Source organism: Nerophis lumbriciformis, linkage group LG16 (genome assembly GCF_033978685.3).
Source record: "Nerophis lumbriciformis linkage group LG16, RoL_Nlum_v2.1, whole genome shotgun sequence".
Lineage (NCBI taxonomy): Eukaryota > Metazoa > Chordata > Actinopteri > Syngnathiformes > Syngnathidae > Nerophis > Nerophis lumbriciformis.
The window spans coordinates 30,916,466-30,939,598 of record NC_084563.2 but is presented as its reverse complement, the minus strand read 5'-3'; the positions used below and the strand labels follow the sequence as shown (position 1 = coordinate 30,939,598).

Below are 23,133 nucleotides of genomic sequence, written 5' to 3'. Positions count from 1 at the left end.
TATATATGTATATATATATATATATATATATATATTTATGTTTTATATTCATATTATTTGCTATGTCATATATACTTGCCAAAGATAATTTGCATTTCATTTCAGTGGTTTGTTGGCAGTTTAACTCATTTATGCTCATCAAAGCTCATGCATCATGGTTTTTGACGACATCTGGTGGTTAACGGTTGCCAATACACCAAAACAATCTTTTTGTTTTTCAATCTACAAGAATGCAATTATTATTTTTTTACCTTTGAAAAAGCGTTATGATTAGAGATGTCCGATAATATCGCTCTGACGATATTATCGGCAGATAAATGCTTTATCGGTATCGGTTTTTATTTTTATTTTTATTTTATTTTAATTAAATCAACATAAAAAACACAAGATACACTTACAATTAGTGCACCAACCCAAAAAAACTCCCTCCCCCATTCACACTCATTCACACAAAAGGGTTGTTTCTTTCTGTTATTAATATTGTGGTTCCTACATTATATATCAATATATATCAATACAGTCTGCAAGGGATACAGTCCGTAAGCACACATGATTGTGCGTGCTGCTGCTCCACTAATAGTACTAACCTTTAACACTTCATTTGACTCATTTTCATTCATTACTAGTTTCGATGTAACTGTTTTTATATTGTTTTACTTTCTTTTTTATTCAAGAAAATGTTTTGTAATTTATTTATCTTATTTTATAAAACATTTTAAAAAGTACCTTATCTTCACCATACCTGGTTGTCCAAATTAGGCATAATAATGTGTTAATTCCACGACTGTATATATCGGTATCGGTTGATATCGGTATTGGTAATTAAGAGTTGGACAATATCGGAATATAGGATATCGGCAAATCCATAGTCGTGATGTAGCATTAATATTACAGTGCGTTAAAAAACAGCAGTTATATTCTCTCTTCCAGGCTCTGTCCCTTCCAAAGCATGAGGTGGAAAATATGAAGAAAGAGCGTGCGTCCAGGGTGGACAGCCCGTGTGGACCCGGGGCCCCCTGCAGGGCCACGCTTGAAGCAATGCAAGCAGCCCACCAGCAAGAAGTGCAGGATCTGCAGGAGAAGCAGGAGAGGGAGATGAAGGAAGTGAAGGCAGGAAGAGAGAGGATGCTGCAAGAGGAGCGGCGAGCTGCAGCTGAAGGTCACAACTGAGTTCACTGTTATTACCCTTTTTTCTATATTCCTGATTTTGGTGTATTTATTTTGTTAGGAGTAAGGGTAAAAAAATAAATAAATAAATAAATTTATTTATAAAAAAAAAAAAAATACAAATCTGAGATAAACATAACAAAACATATGGAAGCATACATATGGTTCCCCCCTAGTAGGTTCATCAGGTTTTTTTTTACTCTTGATTTTGTTTAGTTGTATTTAATTTTTCCCAACAAATGTACATAGACTTTGTTGAAATATATATATATATATATATATATATATATATATATATATTTAATTTTTAATTTTTATTATTATTATTTTTTTATAAATAAATAATTTAAAATAATAATCATAGATAAACATAACAAAACATGCTTGTGGGACCATACACCCCCCCCTCCCCCTAGTAGTTTACTTATCATCTAAAAGGTGTTTTTTTACTATTGATTTTATTTGGTTGTATTTAATTTTTTCAAACAAATATACATAGACTACAATGGAGAAAAAAAAGGTTTTTAAACTAAAAAAAAAAAAAGGAGTATAAAATGCAATTTTACTCCTTGTTTTAGTTTAAAAACCTATATATATATATATATATATATATATATATATATATATATATATGTATATTTGTTTATAAATAAATAATAAAACAATAATAATCATAGATAAACATAATAAAACATGTTTGTGGGAGCATACATATTTTTTTATACTTATATATATATTTACTTGTATTTAATCTTTTCAAACAAATATACAGTACATTGACTTCATTGGGAAAAAAATATAAGTTTTTGAACTAAAAAAAGGAGTATAATATGCGATTATAATCCTTTTTTTTTGTTTAAAAAAAGAAATATATATATATATATATATATGTATGTATATATCAGAGGTGTGGACTCGAGTCACATGACTTGGACTCGAGTCAGACTCGAGTCATGAATTTGATGACTTTAGACTCGACTTGACAAAATGTAAAGAGACTTGCAACTCGACTCAGACTTTAACATCAATGACTTGTGACTTCACTTGGACTTGAGCCTTTTGACTTGACATGACTTGACATGACTTGCCACTTTCCCCAAAATCCAAAGCTTAAAAAGTTATTTGGGAGCGCTCCGTATTTTTCATTTTCTTCGTCTGTCTATCAGCGTGTTATTCCTGTCAGCTGGTGTACTGTCAGTACAACAGCCAATCAAATTAGATCTACGTTGTTTTCATCACACAGCATTCATCCAATCAAATTGCAGGAGAACCAATGAGGAAGAGTTGTCCAACAACGTGCCAGTGATAAACAATTATGTTAAAGTTGGTTTCGTTCGGGTATAAAAACTACGACTTGGTCAACAAAAAACGAATTGCCGTATGCAAATCACACAGTTCGAATATTACAGACGGAGACGCAACAACTTCCAACTTCGTTCGACATTTGAAGTTGCACAAAGAAGGGTAAGTTTTGAATGTAAGATAACGTTTATTGACTAAGTAACGTGACTTTTATTTGCTGTGTAGTTAAATCAGTGAGGCTGCAAACTCACTGCTAACGTTATAACCATAGACATCTTATAAGTAGACGCAGCATAGAGCGCTACTGCCTACTGGCGCAGACGAGGCGCGGGGCCGCCATCTTGGAGTGGTGATCCGCTCCACTCAGTGCAATTCATTTGGCAGGAGCAATGAACTGTCAGCGCATTTAATTAATTTTACCTCACTGAATACCACTGATTTTCACGCGCTTTTTTGTCATACGTGTGTAACAGACACATGTTTTGGCGTGTTTTATTATTCATAGTTTGCTTAACAGTAATATAATATTCTTATACACTATAAGTGACCAGACGTCCGAGATCAAAACTGGGAATATAATCTCAGAGAAGGGGAAAAAAAACGGTAAGCTATTTTTAAGTTGAAGAAACAATATGATTAGGTTATATATACATATGCGTGTATCCTACATAAACAATGTATGAATACATTAGATATCTATATATCTTAGGGACCTATAGACTGTATCTCTGTTGCTTCAGCAGCAGAGAGTTTATTCTGTCTTGACACTTTGTATTGATATTTTCTATTACATTATTCCCTTAAATGATAATGTTTGCAGTGATTGTTTTATATGTATTATTTTATGTAAGTCGCTTTGGATAAAAGCGTCTGCCAAATACTTAAACATATATAAACACCTGAAAGTCTTCATATCAGCTAAAACCACCAATCTGTTTCACTGGATTCAGAATAAAACCAAATTCTGTTTAACCCAACAATGTTAGTATTTGAATATTGTTACTTGAAGACTGATTCCTGGTTACAATTATACTGTTAAGAAAGTATTGTCTTATACTTTGCCTAAAATGAGAATGCATCATAATCAGTAGTGGCTGGTGAATTTTGTTTTAGGTGGGACTGAAAGTTTGTAAACCAAACCCCTGTAGGGGCGTCATCCTCCCCCAGAAGATTTCTTTGTGATTTTCACATACAAATATTGAAGATCTTTGATCCTTCTCAACTCTGTGGTAATATTATTTTCATAAAATACAACCAATAGTACGTTAATGTTAAATATTACTTGTGAAAAGTAATCCCCCGATTCCTATTTTCAACAGTCTGCTCATTTGAGCAGGAAAACGCTGAACACCATCTTTGTTTTCTACCTTTCAACTGTCAGTTTAGGCTGCTCGCCGGCTCCTCATCAGCACTTCAAGATGGCGGGCAAATTGCTCACATCACAGCAACCAATGCTGCGTCTACTTATAAGATGTCTATGGTTATAACGTAATTGCAAACACGGCAATCTGTTGCGTCCACTGCAGTTTGCTACCTTATTCATACTTTTTGTCAAGTGATTTTTTTTTAAGCAGGGTTTCATGAGGTACCTATACATAACGTTACGTTAGTCAATGTATCACACACAGTAACGTAACGTTAGTCAATGTATCACACACAGTAACATTACGTTAGTCAATGTATCACACACAGTAACATTACGTTAGTCAATGTATCACACACAGTAACGTAACGTTAGACGGCAGTCAGAAGCACCGCGTATTTTAGCCACCTACAAAAAGACAAACATAGTCAAATAAAGGTCAGTTAAAATGTATACTATATTAAGAATATGTGTACATATTGCATAGGGTCCTGACATCTAAAAAGTACAACTCTGTTCATTGTTATGTTCATATATTTATGTTTTTCATGTGTACGCACACATCAACACACATACAGTATGAGATGAGATAAGGTAAGAACAGGATAGAAACTGCTGTGGAACTAGTTACAATGCAATATGCCATGGAAATACAATGTTAACACTTTTGTGCAAATAAGTACAGTTGCACTTGTTTTTTTCAAATGTGTTTATTCTGTAAAGGAATGAGTTACATGTTTAAAATGACTGGTTAATAGTGTTATTTTGAAGTGCAATGTCAGCACTATCTTTTTCCCTGCAATTTCAAATGCACTTGTTTTAATAAATAAATACAGCGTTTTAAAAGCATACACAATCTGTGTAAATATAATAGTCTGTGGTTAAATGACTTGAAAGGACTCGAAACTCAAAATGCAGGACTTGGGACTTGACTTGAGACTTTCCAGTCTTGACTTTGGACTTGACTCGGACTTGCCCTGTCTTGACTCGGGACTTGACTCGAGACTTGAGGGTAAAGACTTGAGACTTACTTGTGACTTGCAAAGCAATGACTTGGTCCCACCTCTGATATATATATATATATATATATATATATATATATATATATATATATATATATATATATGTGTGTATGTGTGGGGAAAAAAATCACAAGACTATTTCATCTCTACAAGGCTGTTTCATGAGGGGGGGGGGGGTACCCTCAATCGTCAGGAGATTTTAATGGGAGCATTCGCATACCATGGTTTATATAGGGCACAGAGTGGGTGGGTACAGGCTGGCCTAGGGGCGTGGTGATTGGCTCATGTGTTACCTAGGAGGTGTTTCCGTCTATGGCGGCATGTTGTTACAATTTCGCTGCGCTTGTTGAGGGATGACAGGTCTGGACGGTAAATAATAAACAGTTTCTCTTTCAAGCATAGGTTGCATCTTTTATTACCACTATTGTAAGGTGTGCTGGATGCAAGAATTTGCCATGTTATTGAATATTCAACATTATTGTCTTTGAGGTCCCAAATGTGTTTGCTGAGTTCTGTGGTATTTCGCAGGTTTTTGTTCCTGAAAGAAGCCTTGTGATTGTTCCATCTGGTTTTGAATTCACCCTCGGTTAATCCTACATATGTGTCGGATGTGTTAATGTCCTTGCGTATTACCTTAGATTGGTAGACAACTGATGTTTGTAAACACCCCCCGTTGAGGGGGCAATCAGGTTTCTTTCGACAGTTACATGCTTTGTTGGTTTTGGAGTCGCTCTGACTGGGGGTCGACGGCTCATTTGCAATTGTTTTGTTGTGGTTTGAGATGATTTGTCGTATATTGTTCATGCAGCTGTAGCTCAATTTAATGTTGTTCTTGTTGAATACTTTTCTTAGGTTGTTGTCTTTGGGAAAGTGTTTGTCAATCAGATTGAGGAATTTGTGTCCAATGTTCGTTGAGACGTTTTTGCTGTATGGGGGGTTGTACCAGATGATGTCTTTTCGTTTTCTGTTCTTTTTTGGCTGGTTTCCTGGCGTGGGTTCATAGGTGAGGGTGAAATTGTATCCGCTTTCATCAAGGGCTTTTTGGTACGGGGGGGTTGCTTGGTCAAATTCAGCTTTGCTAGATGACAGCATCGATAGCCTTTTATTGATTCCGGTAGGTATTCTTTTCGTGGTGGTGGGTGGGTGGTTGCTGTCATGGTGCACGTATTGGAGTGTTGTGTTGGGTTTCGTGAATGGTTGGTAGCTGTTATTTCTCAGGTTGAAAGTGACATCAAGGAAGTTGACGGTTTGCTTCCTTGATGTCAACTTCCTTGATGTCACTTTCAACCTGAGAAATAACAGCTACCAACCATTCACGAAACCCAACACAACACTCCAATACGTGCACCATGACAGCAACCACCCACCCACCACCACGAAAAGAATACCTACCGGAATCAATAAAAGGCTATCGATGCTGTCATCTAGCAAAGCTGAATTTGACCAAGCAACCCCCCCGTACCAAAAAGCCCTTGATGAAAGCGGATACAATTTCACCCTCACCTATGAACCCACGCCAGGAAACCAGCCAAAAAAGAACAGAAAACGAAACGACATCATCTGGTACAACCCCCCATACAGCAAAAACGTCTCAACGAACATTGGACACAAATTCCTCAATCTGATTGACAAACACTTTCCCAAAGACAACAACCTAAGAAAAGTATTCAACAAGAACAACATTAAATTGAGCTACAGCTGCATGAACAATATACGACAAATCATCTCAAACCACAACAAAACAATTGCAAATGAGCCGTCGACCCCCAGTCAGAGCGACTCCAAAACCAACAAAGCATGTAACTGTCGAAAGAAACCTGATTGCCCCCTCAACGGGGGGTGTTTACAAACATCAGTTGTCTACCAATCTAAGGTAATACGCAAGGACATTAACACATCCGACACATATGTAGGATTAACCGAGGGTGAATTCAAAACCAGATGGAACAATCACAAGGCTTCTTTCAGGAACAAAAACCTGCGAAATACCACAGAACTCAGCAAACACATTTGGGACCTCAAAGACAATAATGTTGAATATTCAATAACATGGCAAATTCTTGCATCCAGCACACCTTACAATAGTGGTAATAAAAGATGCAACCTATGCTTGAAAGAGAAACTGTTTATTATTTACCGTCCAGACCTGTCATCCCTCAACAAGCGCAGCGAATTTGTAACAACACGCCGCCATAGACGGAAACACCTCCTAGGTAACACATGAGCCAATCACCACGCCCCTAGGCCAGCCTGTACCCACCCACTCTGTGCCCTATATAAACCATGGTATGCGAATGCTCCCATTAAAATCTCCTGACGATTGAGGGTACCCCCCCCCCCCCTCATGAAACAGCCTTGTAGAGATGAAATAGTCTTGTGATTTTTTCCCCACACATACATATATTGCGCTCTACTACGGTATCGAGCACTATTTTTTGGATAACCTTATTAAGACATACATATATATATATATATATATATATATATATATATATATTATAAATAAATAATTAAAAAAATAATAATCATAGACAAACATAACAAAACATGTTTGTGGGAGTATACATATGATTTACCCCCAGTAGGTCACTTATCATCTAAAAGGTGTTTTTTTACTCTTGATTTTATTTAGTTATATTTAATTTTTTCAAACAAATGTACATAGACTTTGTTGAAAAAACATATATATAAGTTTTTAAACTAAAAAAGGAGTATAAAATGCAATTATGCTCCTTGTTTTAGTTTAAAAACTATATATATATTTGTTTATAAATAAATAAAAATAAAACAATAATAATCATAGATAAACATAATAAAACATGCTTGTGGGAGCATACATATCCCCCCCCAGTAGGTTACTTATCATCTAAAAAGTGTATATTGGTTTTTAGTTGTGTTTAATATTTTCAAACAAATATACATTGACTTAATTGGAAAAAATATATAGGTTTTTAAACTAAAAAAAGGAGTATAATATGCAATTATACTCCTTTTTTTGTTTAAAAACATATATATATATATATATATATATATATATATTAATAATCATAGATAAACATAACAAAACATGTTAATAGGAGTATACATATCATTTACCCCCAGTAGGTCACTTATCATCTAAAAGGTGTTTTTTTTACTCTTGATTTTATTTAGTTAAAGTTAAAGTAAAGTTAAAGTACCAATGATTGTCACACACACACTAGGTGTGGCGAGATTATTCTCTGCATTTGACCCATCACCCTTGATCACCCCCTGGGAGGTGAGGGGAGCAGTGGGCAGCAGCGGTGGCCGCGCCCGGGAATCATTTTGGTGATTTAACCCCCAATTCCAACCCTTGATGCTGAGTGCCAAGCAGGGAGGTAATGGGTCCCATTTTTATAGTCTTTGGTATGACTATATATATATATATATATATATATATATATTAAATTTTTCCAACAAATGTACATAGACTTTGTTGAAAAAACATATATAAAGTTTTTTAAACTAAAAAAGGAGTATAAAATGCAATTATACTCATTAAATAAATAATGAAAAAATAATCATAGTCAGGACACAAAAACAAGTTAGTTTAAGAACTTGAAAAATTCCCGGTTTTCCCGGAATTCCATACTATCATTTTTCAATTAAAAACTGTTACTACTTCAACATTTATTGAGCGATTTTTAAACGATTCCTACACCAACCAATTCAACTCAATCAGGACATTCATGCTCCTAATCGTTTTCTAAAAATCCCGCTTTTCGCCAAATTTCCAGGAAGTTCCCATTGAAATGAATGGGCCATTTTTCCAAGTTGCACAATTCCCACATTTTTCAACCGATTCAAACCATTCCACCTTCAACACATTCAAGTCATTCTGGAAATTTAAACAACCATTTTTTCACATTCAACAAATTTCCAGGAATTCCTGTTTTTTTCTAACCTTATTTTAGTGCGATGACTCCTTTCACATTTTCCACCCATTTCAAGCGTTCCACTGTCAAAACATTCCTCTTACTCAGGACAAAAAACAAGTTGGTTTAGGAACTTGAAAAATTCCCGATTTTCCCGGAATTCCATAATACCATTTTTTATTAAAAAACGGTTACTACTTCAACATTTATTGATTGATTTAAACAATTCCAACACCAACCAATTCAACTCAATCAGGACATTCATGCTCCTAATCGTGTTCTAAAAATCCCGCTTTTCCCCAAATTTCCAGGAAGTTCCCATTGAAATGAATGGGACATTTTTACAAGTTGCACAATTCCCACATTTTTCAACCTATTCAAACCATTCCAACATCAACACATTCCACTCATCCTGGACATTCAAACTAACACTTTCCCAAGTTCACAACCAAATTCCGGTGTAGAGGTGGGGTTCTTGGGACCACCACACACTGCCAGGAGAGCCCGGAATTCAGGGTATAACACTGTTTTATTTGCATCAATATCGACAGGTTTCTGCTTTCCAGCACAATGTCTTTTTCCTTGCGTCCGCTCATCAGCACCTCCAACAACGTGTCTCATTCCGGCTGCTGCTAATAAAGGCGACAGGTGATTAGATAACAAGGCCCACCTGGGCTATCTACTCACCTGTCGTTGTCTTCGAGGCCGGTCCTGGCACACCCCGTTCCGCGGCAGGCCTGCAGGCCACGCCCCCTCCACATTCGGTTTTCCTGGAAATTCAAACTCTTTCACATTCAAACCATTCCAACATTCAAACTATTCTTACATTCATTCTGTCAGCATTTCACTTCAACAAGCAGACGTCGCTTCCAAAAAGTCCTTAATATGATGGACTTGTCTATCTCGTGATGTTTGAACGCTCTTTTCCAGCAATGGAGGCTCTGCGAGCGGCCCACAGAGAGGAGCTGCAGGCCAGGAGGTCGATGGCTGGAGACATGGAGATGTCCTCCACAGGAGACATGTGAGGGATGAGAAGATATCTGTTGTGCATGCTCACTAGTTCACTGCACTCTGTGTGTGTGTGTGTGTGTGTGTGTGTGTGTGTGTGTGTGTGTGTGTGTGTGTGTGTGTGTGTGTGTGTGTGTGTGTGTGTGTGTGTGTGTGTGTGTGTGTGTGTGTGTGTGTGTGTGTGTGTGTGTGTGTGTGTGTGTGACAGGTTCCCGGGCGAGGTGGATGGGCTGCCTGAAGGAGCCGTGAAGAGCAGCCCTGGTAGACGAGCAGAGCTTGGATGCAAAGTGCGAGAGATGGAGCAGCTCAGGAGAGAGAACCAGGTCCATGTCGTCAATGTTCTACTTCAGCACAAACCAGGCGTGTCCAAACCTTTTTTTTTATTTAAAAAAAAAAAAGCTTAAACAGACAAAACTCCGTGTCAATGTTCTAATATAGGGGACTAAGTATATTATTATACTATTATTACTAAGTCTATATAGTCCCCTATTCAGACTTACTCTAAGTCTATATAGGGGACTAAGTATATTATTATCAATTATTAGTTGGAACTTTTTGTCATTGCATTTGAATTTGTTTGCTCTTTTTCGTACATTTTTAATGTTGTTTTTTTTCCCCTGTAAGAATAGAAATATAATTATAATAATATTGCGATTGGTAACTGCATTGTGTGTCAAATATTTTGCCTTTTACGAAAATATAAATGTTTAATTACACATTTAAAAGTGTTTATTATTGTAGTTCTAATTTTTCAAATGAATTCATTCATAGGAGAGTAATATATATATTTATTTTTTTATTTTTTTATTAATTAACTAAATGTTGTTTATATTAATTTTTATTTTGAGAGCTTCCAATATTTTAGACATCTAAACTTTTTCCACCAATGGCCTCATACTGAAAAGTAAAGTACACAGGAGCCATTTTGATATTTTTTTATTTAAAAAAAAAAAAGCTAAAACAGACAAAACTTTGTGTCAATGTTGTAATATAGGGGACTAAGTATATTATTATCAATTATTAGTTGGAACTTTTTGTCATTGCATTTACATTTTTTTGCTCTTTTTTGTATATTTTTCATGTTGTTTTTTCCCTGTAAGAATAGAAATATAATTATAATAATATTAAGATTGTGTAACTGCATACTGTGTCAAATATTCTGCCTTTATAAAATATAAATGTTTAATTACACACTTAAAAGTGTTTATTATTGTAGTTCAAATTTTTCAAATGAATTAATTAATAGGAGAGTAATATTTTTATTTTTTTATTAACTAACTAAATTTTGTTTATATTAATTTTTATTTAGAGAGCTTCCAATATTTTAGACATCTAAACTTTTTCCACCAATGGGCGCATACTGAAAAGTAAAGTACACATGGGCCATTTTGATATTTTTTTATTTTAAAAAAAAATGCTAAAACAGACAAAACTTTTTGTCAGTGTTCTAATATAGGGGACTAAGTATATTATTAATTATTGGTTGGAACTTTTTGTCATTGCATTTACATTTTTTTGCTCTTTTTCGTACATTTTTCATGTTGTTTTTTCCCTGTAAGAATAGAAATATAATTATAAGAATATTGCGATTGTGTAACTCCTCTCTGAGCTGCCACCTTACCGTGGTAGAGGAGTTTGCGTGTCCCAATGATCCTAGGAGCTATGTTGTCCGGGGGCTTCCATGCCCCCTGGTAGGGTCTCCCAAGACAAACAGGTCCTAGGTGAGGGATCAGACAAAGAGCAGCTCGAAGACTTCTATGGAAATGCAAGAACCGAGACTCAGATTTCCCTCGCCCGGACGCGGGTCACCGGGGCCCCCCTCCGGAGCCAGGCCCGGAGTTGGGGCACGATGGCGAGCGCCTGGTGGCCGGGCCTGTCCCCATGGGGCCCGGCCGGGCACAGCCCGAAGAGGCAACGTGGGTCCCCCCTCCAATGGGCTCACCACCCATAGCAGGGGCCATAGAGGTCGGGTGCAATGTGAGCTGGGCGGTAGCCGAAGGCAGGGCACTTGGCGGTCCGATCCTCGGCTACAGAAGCTAGCTCTTGGGACGTGGAACGTCACCTCGCTGGGGGGGAAGGAGCCTGAGCTAGTGCGCGAGGTAGAGAAGTTCCGGTTGGATATAGTCGGACTCACCTCGACGCACAGCAAGGGCTCTGGAACCAGTTCTCTCGAGAGGGGCTGGACTCTCTTCCACTCTGGCGTTGCCGGCAGTGAGAGGCGACGGGCTGGGGTGGCAATTCTTGTTGCCCCCCGGCTCAGAGCCTGCATGTTGGAGTTCAACCCGGTGGACGAGAGGGTAGCTTCCCTCCGCCTTCGGGTGGGGGGACGGGTCCTGACTGTTGTTTGCGCTTACGCGCCAAACAGCAGCTCAGAGTACCCACCCTTTTTGGATTCACTCGAGGGAGTACTTGAGAGTGCTCCCCCGGGTGATTCCCTCGTTCTACTGGGGGACTTCAACGCTCATGTTGGCAACGACAGTGAAACCTGGAGAGGCGTGATTGGGAAGAATGGCCACCCGGATCTGAACCCAAGTGGTGTTTTGTTATTGGACTTTTGTGCCCGTCACGGATTGTCCATAACGAACACCATGTTCAAGCATAAGGGTGTCCATATGTGCACTTGGCACCAGGACACCCTAGGCCGCAGTTCCATGATCGACTTTGTAGTTGTGTCATCGGATTTGCGGCCTCATGTTTTGGACACTCGGGTGAAGAGAGGTGCGGAGCTTTCTACCGATCACCACCTGGTGGTGATTTGGCTGCGATGGTGGGGGAGGATGCCGGACAGACCTGGCAGGCCCAAACGCATTGTGAGGGTTTGCTGGGAACGTCTGGCAGAGTCTCCTGTCAGAGAGAGTTTCAATTCCCACCTCCGGAAGAACTTTGAACATGTCACGAGGGAGGTGCTGGACATTGAGTCCGAGTGGACCATGTTCCGCACCTCTATTGTCGAGGCGGCTGATTGGAGCTGTGGCCGCAAGGTAGTTGGTGCCTGTCGTGGCGGTAATCCTAGAACCCGTTGGTGGACACCGGCAGTTAGGGATGCCGTCAAGCTGAAGAAGGAGTCCTATCGGGTTCTTTTGGCTCATGGGACTCCTGAGGCAGCGGACAGGTACCGACAGGCCAAGCGGTGTGCGGCTTCAGCGGTCGCGGAGGCAAAAACTCGGACATGGGAGGAGTTCGGGGAAGCCATGGAAAACGACTTCCGGACGGCTTCGAAGCGATTCTGGACCACCATCCGCCGCCTCAGGAAGGGGAAGCAGTGCACTACCAACACCGTGTATGATGCGGATGGTGTTCTGCTGACCTCGACTGCGGAAGTTGTGGATCGGTGGAGGGAATACTTCGAAGACCTCCTCAATCCCACCAACACGTCTTCCTATGAGGAAGCAGTGCCTGGGGAATCTGTGGTGGGCTCTCCTATTTCTGGGGCTGAGGTTGCTGAGGTAGTTAAAAAGCTCCTCGGTGGCAAGGCCCCGGGGGTGGATGAGAGCCGCCCGGAGTTCCTTAAGGCTCTGGATGCTGTAGGGCTGTCTTGGTTGACAAGACTCTGCAGCATCGCGTGGACATCGGGGGAAGTACCTCTGGATTGGCAGACCGGGGTGGTGGTTCCTCTCTTTAAAAAGGGGAACCGGAGGGTGTGTTCTAACTATCGTGGGATCACACTCCTCAGCCTTCCCGGTAAGGTCTATTCAGGTGTACTGGAGAGGAGGCTATGCCGGATAGTCGAACCTCGGATTCAGGAGGAACAGTGTGGTTTTCGTCCTGGTCGTGGAACTGTGGACCAGCTCTATACTCTCGGCAGGGTCCTTGAGGGTGCATGGGAGTTTGCCCAACCAGTCTACATGTGCTTTGTGGACTTGGAGAAGGCATTCGACCGTGTCCCTCGGGAAGTCCTGTGGGGAGTGCTCAGAGAGTATGGGGTTTCGGACTGTCTGATTGTGGCGGTCCGCTCCCTGTATGATCAGTGTCAGAGCTTGGTTCGCATTGCCGGCAGTAAGTCGGACACGTTTCCGGTGAGGGTTGGACTCCGCCAAGGCTGCCCTTTCTCACCGATTCTGTTCATAACTTTTATGGACAGAATTTCTAGGCGCAGTCAAGGCGTTGAGGGGATCCGGTTTGGTGGCTGCAGGATTAGGTCTCTGCTTTTTGCAGATGATTTGGTCCTGATGGCTTCATCTGGCCAGGATCTTCAGCTCTCACTGGATCGGTTCGCAGCTGAGTGTGAAGCGACTGGGATGAGAATCAGCACCTCCAAGTCCGAGTCCATGGTTCTCGCCCGGAAAAGGGTGGAGTGCCATCTCCGGGTTGGGGAGGAGATCTTGCCCCAAGTGGAGGAGTTCAAGTACCTCGGAGTCTTGTTCACGAGTGAGGGAAGAGTGGATCGTGAGATCGACAGGCGGATCGGTGCGGCGTCTTCAGTAATGCGGACGCTGTATCGATCTGTTGTGGTGAAGAAGGAGCTGAGCCGGAAGGCAAAACTCTCAATTTACCGGTCGATCTACGTTCCCATCCTCACCTATGGTCATGAGCTTTGGGTTATGACCGAAAGGACAAGATCACGGGTACAAGCGGCCGAAATGAGTTTCCTCCGCCGGGTGGCGGGGCTCTCCCTTAGAGATAGGGTGAGAAGCTCTGTCATCCGGGCGGAGCTCAAAGTAAAGCCGCTGCTCCTCCACATCGAGAGGAGCCAGATGAGGTGGTTCGGGCATCTGGTCAGGATGCCACCCGAGCGCCTCCCTAAGGAGGTGTTTAGGGCACGTCCGACCGGTAGGAGGCCACGGGGAAGACCCAGGACACGTTGGGAAGACTATGTCTCCCGGCTGGCCTGGGAACGCCTCGGGATCCCCCGGGAGGAGCTAATTTTTTTTTTTTATTAACTAACTAAATTTTGTTTATATTAATTTTTATTTTGAGAGCTTCCAATATTTTAGACATCCAAACTTTTTCCACCAATGGCCTCATACTGAAAAGTAAAGTACACATGGGTCATTTTGATATTTTTTTATTTAATTTTTTTTTTCTAAAACAAATTTAAAGACAAAAATTTGTGTCAATGTTCTAATATAGGGGACTAGTATATTATTATACATTATTAGTTGGAACTTTTTCTCATTACATTTCAATTGTTTTGCTCTTTTTGGTACATTTTTAATGTTTTTCCCTGTAAGAATAGAATAATAATAATAATACGGTTGTGTAACTGCATACTGTGTCTAAAATTATGCCTGTACAAAAATATGAATGTTTAATTTCCCATTTAAGAGTGTTTATTATAGTAGTTGTAATTTTCAAATTATTCATAAGTTAGTAATATTTTTAATTTTTCATTAACTAACTAAACTTTATTTATATCAATTTTTATTTTGGGAGCTTCCAATATTTTAGACATCCAAACTTTTTCCACCAATGGCCGCATACTGAAAAGTAAAGTACACATTGGCATTTTGATATTTTTTTATTTAAAAAAAAAAGTGCTAAAACAGATTTAAAGACAAAACTTTGTGTCAATGTTCTAATATAGAGGACTAATTATATTACCGTATTATCAATTATTAGTTGGAACTTTTTCTCATTACATTTAAATTGTTTTGCTCTTTTTCGTACATTTTTAATGTTGTTTTTCCCTTTAAGAATAGAATAATAATAATAATAATACGGTTGAGTAACTGCATACTGTGTCTAAAATTATGCCTGTACAAAAATATTCATGTTTAATTACACATTTAATAGTGTTTATTATAGTAGTTGTACTTTTCAAATGATTCATAAGTTAGTAATATTTTTTAATTTTTCATTAACTAACTAAACTTTTTTTGTATTCATTTTTATTTTGAGAGCTTCCAATATTTTAGACAGATAAACTTTTTCCACCAAGGGCCACATACTGAAAAGTAAAGTACACATGGGCCATTTTGATATTTTTTTTAATTTTAAATGTTTTTGGGCTAAAACAGATTTAAAGACAAAACTTTGTGTCAATGTTCTAATATAGGGGACTAATTATATTATTATCAATTATTAGTTGGAACTTTTTCTCATTACATTTAAATTGTTTTGCTATTTTTCGTACATTTTAATGTTGTTTTTCCCTGTAAGAATAGAATAATAATAATTACAATACTAATACAATTGCGGATTATTATTAAGTGTGTCAAATATTCTGCCTGTACAAAAATATTAATGTTCAATTACACATTTAACAGTGTTTATTATTGTTGTTGTAATATTTCAGATTCATTCATTCATAAGTTATATTACTTTGTTTATATATATTTGTTTTATTTTATTTTTATTTTGAGAGCTGCTAATATTTTAGATCAGGAGTGTCTAAACTTTTTCCACCAGGGGCCACACATAAGTCAAGTATAAGGGGGTTATTTTATATTTATTTTTTATTTTTTTCTAAATATGCTAAAAACAGATATTATACATATATTTAAAGACAAAACTGTGTGTTATAGGTCAGGGGTCCCCAACCACCGGTCCAGGGACCTCTACCGGTCCGTGACACATTTGCTACCGGGCCGCACAGAAGCATTAATCAATTTATAAACTACCGCATTTACATACAATATGTACTATGTTGTGCTAAAATAAACTCAATTAATAATAAATATGTTTTTTAACTAAACTGTCAAAAGTGCAAATGAAAATACAGCTTCACCATGTTAGTCATAATTTTTGCGCTTAAGAAATTTCTCGATGACTTTAAGCGGCAGACTTCTTCTGTTGGGTTAGGGTTAGGGTTAGGGTCCAAGTTCAAGTATGTGCTCCAATCACTCTATCACAAACAAATAAGAGTTGTAGAAATGATTGGAAACTCAAGACAGCCATGACATGATGTTCTTTACAATTGTATGTACACTTTTGACCACGACTGTATATTACAATCTAGGGGGCGCTGTGGTTAAGAAACACTGTGTGAAAGTCTCTCTATGCGGGTAGGGTTCTCCTGAGGCCAATGGATCTTCTCGAGCCCGGGTAGCAGGTTTGAACAAGTCTTTTATTTTCAAATGCACTCGCGTGCAGGACTTTTCAGTCTTGTGTGCTTGTGGTCGGTTGTTCTCTGCTCTAATCCGCCCTCCTCCCTCATGGCCGCGGCCCCTGCTGATAAAGGCGATAGGTGATTCGATAATTAGCTCCAGCTGAGCAATCTACTCACCTGTCAGCTGGGCTTCAAAGCCGGGCCATACACACTCCATTCCCGCAGGAGGCGCGCCGACCACGCCCCCCTCCACACACTGGTATACAGTATAAGCCAGTGATCCTCAACAGGCGGACCGCGGTCCAGACACCCAGCGACGTGTCCGTCCGGACCCAGCACGAATTATAGTAAAAAAAAAATGTTTTTTTTATTATTATAATTATAATTATTATAAAAAAATATAATAATTGTATTTATCTGTGAGTTATCGCTAGCGCAAGTCAACGTTCTTTGTTGTTTTTAGTCAAATATCTCCACGTTTCGTTTACACTTCTCGTGTCTCACTCACTCCGTCTCTCTCTCTCTCTCTCTCTCTCTCTCTCTCTCTCTCTCTCTCTCTCTCTCTCTCTCTCTCTCTCTCTCTCTCTCTCTCTCTCTCTCTCTCGGAGAGAGAGAGAGAGAGAGACGGAGTGAGAGCGAGAGAACGCCACTCTGATTGGCTAATTCCGGGGTATGGGTTGTCATCTCTTTCACAACGACGCGCTGATAGGCTGTTACCACCTGGGTCATGTGCACAGTGCATGGAACCTTTCGCTGCAGGCACACAGTTGTCTCGTATCGCTACTTCGCTAACTGTTCACTTGTCAGTCACTGAATGTGAATCAAATCACAATGGCATGCTCCAAGTTGGCTCAGGCTGGTAAAAGAAAGGTGGACAGGGAAAACCGACGTTTCAAGGAAGAATGGACAGAGCAATATGTTTTCATCCTACCTACTGCAAGTACCAGACCAATGTGTCTACTATGCAACACTACTGTTGCTCTGGTGAAAAGTGAAAATCTGAAAAGTCACTATCTGAAAGAGCACCGCGAATTTGAAGAGACATTTCCTCATGATTCAGAGCTAAGAAAAAAAGAAATCACGAGGCTGAAAAAGCCATATGAAACATCAAGCAAGATTTTTGTTAAATCTATGACACAACAACAAATAGCAACAGAGCAGTAACGTGCGGTGAGGTTGATGGCTGGTGAGGCACTGACTTCAACACAGTCAGATTTACAAACAGATGAACCCTAAAGAGTATCTTATTCACCATTTGATTGGCAGCAGTTAACGGGTTATGTTTAAAAGCTCATACCAGCATTCTTCCCTGCTTGGCACTCAGCATCAAGAGTTGGAATTGGGGGTTAAATCACCAAAAATTATTCCCTTATTTATTTTTGTTTCAAAGAAAATATTTCATGTATTTTATTGGATATTTATTTTATTTTTGTTAATTTTAAGAAAATGTTAAACTACCTACCTCCTGCTATTATATAAGCTTGACCGATAATAAACGGACCCAGCCTGTTTCAAAAAAACATTTGTGGACCTTCAAGATTTGTACTTGAGGACCCCTGGTATAAGCCATCAAGGTGCCGGGGACCATCTCTTCGCAAAGAAACACGCCCAGGGCTCCCACCACTTTTTCATGCACATTTTTTTTGCTGTTTTTATCTGCCACACGTGGAAAGCCAGTCCCTGAAAATAATAATAATAGATTTTATTTGTAAAAAGCACTTTACATTAAATAAACAACCTCAAAGTGCTACAGTGTATTAAAAAAAATAAAAAGATAATTAAAAAAATAAATAGAAATAAAAACTAGAACAGCCAAATAGCTAGAACAAGTATGCATATATCTAAAAAAAAAATGCTTAATTAAAAAGAAGGGGTCTTAAGCCTTTTTTGAAAGCATCCACAGTCTGTGGTGCCTTCAGGTGGTCAGGTAGAGCATTCCACAGACTGGGAGCGGCGGAGCAGAAAGCCTGGTCTCCCATTGTTTGTAGCTTTGTCCTCGGAGGTTGGAAGAGGTTAGCATACATTAAGCCTGGTGGAAATAAGGTTGGGGACCCCTGTTATAGGTCATTTATTTAAAAAATGTCAGCTTTTTCTCACCACATTTCAATTTTTTCCTCTTTTTATTCTTACATTTTTGCTGTTTTGCATGATAACATGGTGCAGGCCAACAAAACTTAGTCTCCAGGCCGCAAATGGCCCCCGAGCTGCACTTTGGACGCACCTGCTTATTTACAATCAAAGTCTGTCATTTAAAAAAAAAATTCCATCAAAGAATATCGTTTCAATTTTTTTTTTTTCCCCCAGGAGCTTAAAGACAAGCTGGCCGCAGAGATGAGCCGCATGCGTGGTTTCATCACAGGCCAGAGGCCGGAAATGGCGTCCCCTAGCAACGACGCGTCACAAGTTGAGGTGACGACGACAATAATCTTGCCCAGATTACAACATTGGCACATTTTCGACACAAGTCAAGGGCGTATTAGCAGCACTACTTAATGGTTTTAATTGAATGAGACAAATGTTGGAAGAAGATTATTTAAACTAAGGCGTCCCCTGATGCAACATTATCATCATGGCCTTGTTAGTGCTTACATTAGGAAGCACACATCGCCTCCTACTGGTGGATTTACAGCAGTGTAGCACTAATTGTTCTCATCACCAGAGTGGGGATTGTTGGATAGGGCGGATGTGACCAGTGATAAGGGGACACACTTCAAGAAAAAGGCTCTTTTATTTAAAAAATTTTTTACACAACTGCGTAAACGTGCCTTTTTAAATGTTTTTCTCCAATTTAACATTTTATAACATCAAAACGCGTCTCATAGCGTTTCTTATTGTCCATTGGCGTGTGTCCATGAAAAAGTGTCAGGTTAAGCGGATCAATCGACGTCATTGACTCAGAACTTTCCCTTTTTTAAATTTTCTTCTTTTTTTTTTGTTGCTTTTCCTTGTATTTTTATTTTATTTATGTTTTATATTGAACAATACACATACAAACACCTGTGGCAAACGTGCATTTTTTTAAGGTTAAGCAAATCAATCGACGTCGTTGACTCAGAACTTTCAATTTTTTAATTTTTTCTTCTTTTTTTTTGTTGCTTTTCCTTGTATTTTTATTTTATTTATATTGAACAATACACATACAAACACTTGTGGCAAACGTGCATTTTTTAAGGTTAAGCAAATCAATCGACGTCGTTTACTCAGAACTTTCCCTTAAATTGTTCTTCTTTTTTTGTTGTTGCTTTTCCTTGTATTTTTATTTTATTTATGTTTTATATTGAACAATGCACATACAAACACCTGTGGCAAACGTGCATTTTTTAAGGTTAAGCAAATCAATCGACTTTGTTGACTCAGAACTTTCACTTTTTTAATTTTTTCTTCTTTTTTGTCTTTTTTTTTGTTGCTTTTCCTTGTATTTTTATTTTATTTATCTTTTTTGTTGCTTTTCCTTGTATTTTTATTTTATTTGTGTTTTATATTGAACAATACACATACAAACACCTGTGGCAAACGTGCATTTTTTAAAGTTAAGCAAGTCAATCGACGTCGTTGACTCAGAACTTTTCCTTTTTTTAAATTTTTCTTCTTTTTTTTTGTTGCTTTTCCTTGTATTTTTATTTTATTTATGTTTTATATTGAACAATACACATACAAACACCTGTGGCAAACGTGCATTTTTTTAAGGTTAAGCAAATCAATCGACGTCGTTGACTCAGAACTTTCAATTTTTTAATTTTTTTCTTCTTTTTCTTTTCTTTTTTTTGTTGCTTTTCCTTGTATTTTTATTTTATTTAACTTTTTTTTCTTTTTTTTTGTTGCTTTTCCTTGTATTTTTATTTTATTTATGTTTTATATTGAACAATACACATACAAACACCTGTGGCAAACGTGCATTTTTTTAAAGTTAAGCAAATCAATTGACGTCGTTTACTCAGAACTTTCCCTTAAATTGTTCTTTTTTTTTGTTGCTTTTCCTTGTATTTTTATTTTATTTATTTTTTTATATTGAACAATACACATACAAACACCTGTGGCAAACGTGCATTTTTTTAAGGTTAAGCAAATCAATCGACGTCGTTGACTCAGAACTTTCAATTTTTTAATTTTTTTCTTCTTTTTCTTTTTTTTTTTTTGTTGCTTTTCCTTGTATTTTTATTTTATTTAACTTTTTTTTCTTTTTTTTGTTGCTTTTCCTTGTATTTTTATTTTATTTATGTTTTATATTGAACAATACACATACAAACACCTGTGGCAAACGTGCATTTTTTTAAAGTTAAGCAAATCAATTGACGTCGTTTACTCAGAACTTTCCCTTAAATTGTTCTTTTTTTTTGTTGCTTTTCCTTGTATTTTTATTTTATTTATGTTTTATATTGAACAATGCACATACAAACACCTGTGGTAAACGTGCATTTTTTTAAGGTTAAGCAAATCAATCGACGTCGTTGACTCAGAACTTTCACTTTTTTAATTTTTTCTTAATTTTTTTTCTTTTTTTGTGTTTCTTTTCCTTGTATTTTTATTTTATTTACCTTTTTTTGTTGCTTTTCCTTGTATTTTTATTTTTTTTATTTTTTTTATATTGAACAATACACATACAGCCCTGCGATGAGGTGGCGACTTGTCCAGGGTGTACCCCGCCTTCCGCCCGATTGTAGCTGAGATAGGCTCCAGCGCCCCCCGCGACCCCAAAGGGAATAAGCGGTAGAAAATGGATGGATGGAATACACATACAAACACCTGTGGCAAACGTGCATTTTTTTAAGGTTAAGCAAATCAATCGATGTCGTTGACTCAGAACTTTCAATTTTTTAATTTTTTTCTTCTTTTTCTTTTCTTTTTTTTTTGTTGCTTTTCCTTGTATTTTTATTTTATTTAACTTTTTTTTCTTTTTTTTGTTGCTTTTCCTTGTATTTTTATTTTATTTATGTTTTATATTGAACAATGCACATACAAACACCTGTGGCAAACGTGCATTTTTTTTAAAGTTAAGCAAGTCAATCGACGTCGTTGACTCAGAACTTTCCCTTTTTTAAATTTTTCTTCTTTTTTTTGGTTGCTTTTCCTTGTATTTTTATTTTATTACCTGTGGCAAACATGCATTTTTTTTAAGGTTAAGCAAATCACTCGACGTCGTTAACTCAGAAATGTCCCTTTTTTAAATTTTTCTTCTTTTTTTTTTGTTGCTTTTCCTTGTATTTTTATTTTATTTATATTTTATACTGAACAATACACATACAAACACCAGTGGCAAACGTGCATTTTTTAAGGTTAAGCAAATCAATCGACGTCATTGACTCAGAACTTTCACTTTTTTAATTTTTTCTTCTTTTTTTTGTTGCTTTTCCTTGTATTTTTATTTTATTTATATTTTATACTGAACAATACACATACAAACACCAGTGGCAAACGTGCATTTTTTAAGGTTAAGCAAATCAATCGACGTCGCTGACTCAGAAATGTCCCTTTTTTATTTTTTTTTGCTTTTCCTTGTTTTTTAATTTTTAATTTTAATTGTTTATTTTTTTTCATATTTCAAACATGCCTTTTTAAAACAATTTCTCCAATTTAACATTTTACAACATCAAAACGCGTCTTGTAGCGTGTGTCCATGAAAAAGTGTCAGGTTAAGCGAATCAATCGAGACTCGCAACTTTCACTTTTTTTTCCTTTTTTTTTAAATTGAACAATGTACATACAACCCAAGGCACTTTCAACAAATCTCAACAATTTCAAGCATCCATCAGGTTGAGCAAATACTGTCTTTCACAACACATGTCAAGGAAATACAACTAAAGCAAATACAAATAGAAAATAAAAACAATAACAATAAATAAAAAAAATAGGATAAAATTCAAACAGAAAAAAAGGCTATTCCAAATCACTTAAAATTTCTGCAATAACGAAATAAATTAAATCTATTTAATTTTTAATCATTTTCCAAGATCTAATTAATAATTGTAAATTATTAAGCCAAGTAGAAAATGTAGGTTTTATTTTCATAAATCGACATTTATGTAGAAACATTTTTGCTTGGAGCATAATAATGTTGACAAACATGTCTAAGTTACAACTTCCGAAAAAAGGCGTTTTGCGTTAGTGCCAAATCGGGGGCGAGGGGGGGGCTGTTTAAAACGTAGGTTTTACTTTTATAAATCGACTTTTAAGTAGAAAATAATTTTGCTTGGAGCATAATAATGTTGACAAAAATGTATATGTTACCATCATTTATAAATATGCCAAAATTGTGTAGCGGGGCACTAATTTTTTTCATCACCAGAGTGGGGATGGTGCATAGGGCGGATGTGACCAGTGATAAAGGGACACACTTCCGGAAAGAAGTCTGATATTAAACTCACCGGCTCAGAACTACAGCTCTCTCGC

General features: G+C 37.6%; 1 protein-coding gene across 2 annotated transcripts in view; it reads left to right on the top strand.

Moving 5' to 3' along the window:
* The window catches only part of LOC133617175 (TRIO and F-actin-binding protein-like), a 50,251-nt gene that overhangs the window by 22,890 nt on the left and 4,228 nt on the right, over positions 1–23,133 (top strand). For both annotated transcript variants that reach the window (XM_061976977.1, XM_061976978.1), the window contains 4 exons: positions 931–1,159; positions 9,681–9,771; positions 9,967–10,081; positions 19,051–19,155. In XM_061976977.1, coding sequence (XP_061832961.1) covers positions 931–1,159; positions 9,681–9,771; positions 9,967–10,081; positions 19,051–19,155 — 540 coding nt within the window. The remainder of the gene's footprint in view (positions 1–930; positions 1,160–9,680; positions 9,772–9,966; positions 10,082–19,050; positions 19,156–23,133) is intronic.